We start from the raw sequence: 5,553 nt of genomic DNA, 5'->3' as shown, positions 1-5,553 counted from the left end.
ATTTAATTTAATTCAATTTTATTAAGCACCCATAGAAACTGAGATATATTGTACATAAATTGTATTAAAAGTCGTTTAAAGAAAATGTGAAGAATTTTAAAATAAATACATGTTTATTATTGATTAAATGAAACAAGGTCTTTTTATGGCAGGGAAAAGTATAAGATTGGAATTTGCAAATGTAGGGATTGAGAGCGAGAAGAGTGAGGAGGGATTTGCCGAGTAAATCGGGAAAGTGTCCTCGCAAGAGATGAGGTCCTATGATGGCGAGAGTAGCTCGACGGAGGACGACGATCGCAGGGAGGGCCTGCCGGAGCCGCATCTGCAGCAAGGATCCTGGCAACGCACCGCATCACATCCTACCTGGGCCTGGGAGCATCGCAATGCCGTAAGTAAGGACATGAAGAACACATGTCCCTGATTAAACACCCCTTATACCATTGATTACCTTCCATTTTATTGGTCAGTTAATAACAGATAATTGCAGATCCAATACTAATTTTATATGGAAATTGAATTCTCGTAAAATGAATTAATCGTTTCACAAACAATATTAACAATAACTGATAAAGTGGTGAAAAAGGATATTATAGACACGAAGCTCAATAATGGATAGTTTTTGAACTTTGATGTATTAAAGATGCTCTATGAAAACACAAGTTTTACATTTTTTTATACATTATAGCTTGAGAATTATCAATTATTGAGCATTGTGTCAATGACATCATTTAGTCCAATCACATTGTACATTGAAAAAAAAAAAAATCGTAATTTCAAAGAAATATCTCTTTGCTCGTATTAAAAAAAATTATTTCTTTGGATCAATGAAAATTGCTTTGAAAATACAATATTTATTTCTTTAAAAGTACAATATCTTATTTTCAAAGAAATTTTCATTAATCCAAAGAAATAATTTTTTTTAATACGAGCAAAGAGATATTTCTTTGAAATTAAGATTTTTTTTTCAGTGTAAGCTACATTATATGCGAAAATTAACTCATTTCATCAAAATCCACATAATTAGATTGGAGTCCTTTACAAAATAGTTGAAAAAGAGCAATTAAAGAAACAGAATTTCGATATTTTTGCCAGCAACAATAAAATAAGTAAACTATAACAAGGTAAAGTATAGTAGATTAAATTGGAATAAAAAATAAATTTTTGAATAAAATAGAAATTTAATTTGAGAAAGTTGAAGACAAGTATCAGAGTACAAATACTAAATTATTTTGAAAGAAAGTCCTAAAAATGAAGTCCTAAAATTAAATTAATTATTAAACTCTCTTGCTCCGTTAAATACATTAATCAATATTATTATTAATACATCCTAGAGATATAATAACAATTGTATTATAACGTCATAATTATTAATATATTTCTCACTCAAAATTCTAACGGAGAATCCTGTTTTTTTCCAGCATCCGTTGCCTCCACAATCCGCGGCAGCTCTCGAATCCGTGTATTCGACACCAGGTGCTTCGCACCCGGGTGTGTCAGGCCCACCGGCAGGGTATTCATCGGAACACACTCAAAGCGCACCAGGACGGAGGACTCCGCTGGGTACCGTAGGTCTCGGTGGTTTTTACTTTCAGCAGCAACCGCAACCCCACGCCTCGTCGAGCGCGTTGTCTGATGAAAATCGGCCGGACGAGAGGTGCGTTTTCGATCCAAATTAGTTTCAATTTAATCGAGAGTAAAGCCACTTGGGGAAAGTCGCTTTCCAGTAGACTGGAATGAGAAGATAATAGAGGGAAGTATGAAAGAAGAAAACAGAATTCTTGGAAATTTCATATATAAAAGGACATGAATAATCACCAAAGAGAGAATATAAATTCCTTCAGAAAGATATAAATACGGAAAGAACGATTTTTTTCTGAAGTATCTAAAAATTTAGGTATAGATTTAGATCTGAAAATATATAATTTTTGGACTATTAAAATAATTATTACACATAAGAAAGTCAAGTATGATGGTAACGCACTACAAAAGATTTTGACATTCCAGCAATCAGCTTGAACATCATATAATATATAATTATTTTCAAACAAAATTATATATTCAGAAGTATCTAAATTCTATATCTAGGAATCTGACCTGTTAGATACTTCAAAATTATTTTTTCCGTAAAAATAAGTGTATAATCGATTAATATAACACACATTCGCGATTATAACACAAATACGTTTCTAAAGAACAAAAAATTTTAATTAAATGTAATTAATAATATTCACACGTACGATAAGCAGTGCCACGATCCTTTTTAGACCTTCAGCTTCGCGACTGAACTGCCCTCCGAAGTCAAAGACGACTCGTCAGGGGAAGAGCGTGAGGCTGAATATTAACGCGCGAGAACGCAGGAGAATGCACGACTTGAACGACGCACTGGACGAGCTTCGCTCCGTCATCCCTTATGCTCACAGCCCTTCGGTGAGGAAGCTATCCAAGATAGCCACCCTGCTGCTGGCGAAAAATTACATTCTTATGCAAGGTGAATAAGTTCCTTCGACGCGAAAACCTCGTGTCTTCATTCGTTGTTGAATTTTGAATTAAATCAAATTTGAATTAATTGAAATTTTGTAAAAGTGACTTACCAATGCAAAATGCAAATAAAAGGGAGCATTCAGCCACAACACTGGATGTCTCAAGCGAAAGTCATGCATTTAAAATTATAATATAATAACGTAGATGTCTCGGTCAAGATTTGTATCGTCATTAGTACATGCAAAAAATAAAGATGTCAAAATTAAAAGCATAAAATTAATAAAGATGTCAAAAAGAAAAACGTAAAATTAAACGATAAAGTCGCTAGTCAGAGAAGATTGTAAAACGCTTTTCAATTCGCTCATGGTACGCGATAACAGAGTAATTTGGCAAAACTTGAAGTTGAACGTTATTTAATCGCTGATGAATTATTTTCTATTACACGCGTAGGATTCTTTATTACGAGAAGTATATTGTAATTTTAAATATACGACTATCGCTTAAGGCGTCTAGCGTTGTGGCGGAACGCTCCCTTTTATTTATATTTCAAATTTAAATTGACCGACTGAAATAAAAACCGTGTTGCCCGCTCAGGAAACGCCTTGGAGGAGCTCCGAAGAGTAATCGCCGTCCTGCAATCGCCGCACGCGCACACCACCGCCTTGCCACCCACGCCGGTCTCCTACGACCTCCTGCAGGGATTCCCCGGCAAGTTGTTCCAAGGGGTGCAGGAGATGCAGGGACTACCCGCGAGCGAACCTCAGATCGTGACTGGCCCTCCGACTGATGGCACGGTCGCCAGCGGAGAATCGAATTGAGGAGTCAATGTTTTTGTCCTTTTTTTTTCTGCGGCTCCACTTCTCTTTTATTTTTCCGTAAAAGACTTTTTCCATGAATCGATCGCACGAGAATTTGAACCATGCAATTAAATCGATGAGAACGTCGAAAAGATCAAATAGCGAGATGTACGAATCAAGGTTTGTAGAAGCAAAAAAGTGACGGTCGGTAATTAATGTAAGATACGTGGTAGACGTGGATTTTTAGAGATGAAGGTAATGGAAATACGGAGGCATTTTTGAAGATGAAGATAAGGAGTAGTACTTTCAAGAATGGAAACGCCTTTGGACATGAAAGTATTAATTAATAGAGTATTACTGAAGTGCTAATTAATTCCTTGAGAGAGAGAGAGAAAAAAGAGAGAGGAAGAGAGAAAAATAGATTAGCCTTTTAAATATTAAGTATATCATTTATCCACAAAATCAAAACGCGGAAAAACGAATCGTACAATTTTATCTTTTTCGTGCAAACAAGAGGATTGAAATAAACTTTAGTAGACAAAAGAAATGTCACATTTAAAGAATCAAAAATTAATATTGAGACAGAAAAATGCTGAAAACAAGAACTATATAATATGTACAGGGCAGTCTTTAAATATATTGAAAGAGTTTAAAGGATGATTTCTTACATTAATTCATGACTTCATATAACTATACGTCTGAAAGGCTTATTTTCAAAGATGGATGTCAAAGTTGAAGGAAAAATTTCATTTTTTCCACAAAATTTCGAAAATCATTCGGGTTAATTCAAGAAAATTTTGTATACGTGTCAAATTTCATCAAAACGATTCGAGTGATTTTTGACATTTTTTGAAAAAATGAAATTTTCTTTTAACTTTAACATCCTGTATCTTTGAAACTAAACTGTTTTGGACATATAAAGTGTCGTTTCGAATTAATGTGAAGGATCATTCTTTAAATCTTTTAGTATATCTTAAGGATTACCTTGTATATGCATGTATACAATTCATATTACATATATTTAGACTCTAAGAAAACAACTTCTCAGCGAAGAAAAAAATAAAATAAAATGTACGGTGTTTTCAAGTAGCACCAATTCCCTCCAGTGGATTAAGTAAGCTCACTTTGGAATCCAGATGAAGTCTGGATAAAAGTATTGCGAAAATACTAGCGATTAAGTGATTAATACTGTCACGATCTTACAGTCAATGATGCAGCAATAAGACGATATGGCGCCGTTTTCGTTCATCCGATAGTCGATTCTCGAAGAGAACAGCATCCCAATCGCTTGATAGTTCTTTGTACTTCCTTCATGAAAAAGTGTAGATTTTATTCTAAAGAAAAGTTCCCTTTTCTTTAGAATAAAAGTCTTTTCTTTAGAGTAAAAGTTTAGAATAGAAGTCTATATATCTGGATTTGTGAAAATAAAGGAATCGCGAAGATGAAAAGATTCGAGGAGATTGGAAGGATTTGCGATGTTTAAGGATTTTCGAATCAAATGGAAGGACGAGAACGCCGCCAAGGCTCGGGACGCGAAGCGCTTCCGAGTCTCGTCCTGAAACACGATAGTCAATATTAGTATGTGATACGTATGTCGAGAGGAGTTCTAGTCGTATATACAACATAAAGATATTGAATATTCATATACACATATACAGTATATATATATATATATATTTAATAATCTAAACGACGCATCGACTTACGACTTATTTATATACTTAAGAGTCTACTATGTATACAATGTGCCAATAAGGATTTGTTCGCTTTGATGAGCGAACGAAGGAGAGAGTGCGATGTGAGATGAGAAGCGAGACAGAAACATGGGATTGGAAGGAAAATGAAAATGATTTATTGTGCTATTTATAAGAGATACCGTACGATTTTCTTTTTTCTTGAAACGCCATCCTCTTTCGAGGAAGAAAGCAAGGATGAAGCAGCGTCTCAACGAAGACAAGGAGGATATACCTGTTGTAGAATGTAGATAATAATTGTTTAGTGCTCTCGAATAAAATCTATTTAAGAAAATCGCATTCCGATGTGCGACGAGGTATGTAATTATATACAATAACTATTAGAGAATTTTACGTTTTATTTACAATTTTATTTAATTTTAATTTACTTTAATTTCAAATTATTTTAATTTAACTCTATTTTACGTTATATGTTTCGGCTTCAGTTCATTTTATTATGTTTCTATCAGACTTTTTATAATTTCCATAATATTTTCTATTATTTTTCAACTCCATTTTAAATGAGAATATTTTTTCCGCTG

The 5,553-nt window shown here is 34.0% G+C and overlaps 1 protein-coding gene across 1 annotated transcript in view; it reads left to right on the top strand.

The window, feature by feature from the left end:
* Positions 1-3,970, top strand: part of LOC108754479 (class E basic helix-loop-helix protein 22) — a 5,003-nt gene extending 1,033 nt beyond the window's left edge. The window contains exons 2-5 of the mRNA XM_018496775.1: positions 186-388; positions 1,419-1,654; positions 2,265-2,488; positions 3,076-3,970. Of these exons, the coding sequence (XP_018352277.1) occupies positions 251-388; positions 1,419-1,654; positions 2,265-2,488; positions 3,076-3,299 (822 nt within the window). The 5' untranslated portion in view covers positions 186-250 and the 3' untranslated portion in view covers positions 3,300-3,970. The remainder of the gene's footprint in view (positions 1-185; positions 389-1,418; positions 1,655-2,264; positions 2,489-3,075) is intronic.
* Positions 3,971-5,553: the final 1,583 nt, after the last annotated feature.

The sequence above is a fragment of the Trachymyrmex septentrionalis genome, unplaced genomic scaffold (assembly GCF_001594115.1).
Source record: "Trachymyrmex septentrionalis isolate Tsep2-gDNA-1 unplaced genomic scaffold, Tsep1.0 scaffold119, whole genome shotgun sequence".
Classification (NCBI taxonomy): domain Eukaryota; kingdom Metazoa; phylum Arthropoda; class Insecta; order Hymenoptera; family Formicidae; genus Trachymyrmex; species Trachymyrmex septentrionalis.
This window is presented reverse-complemented; position numbering and strand designations above follow the sequence as displayed.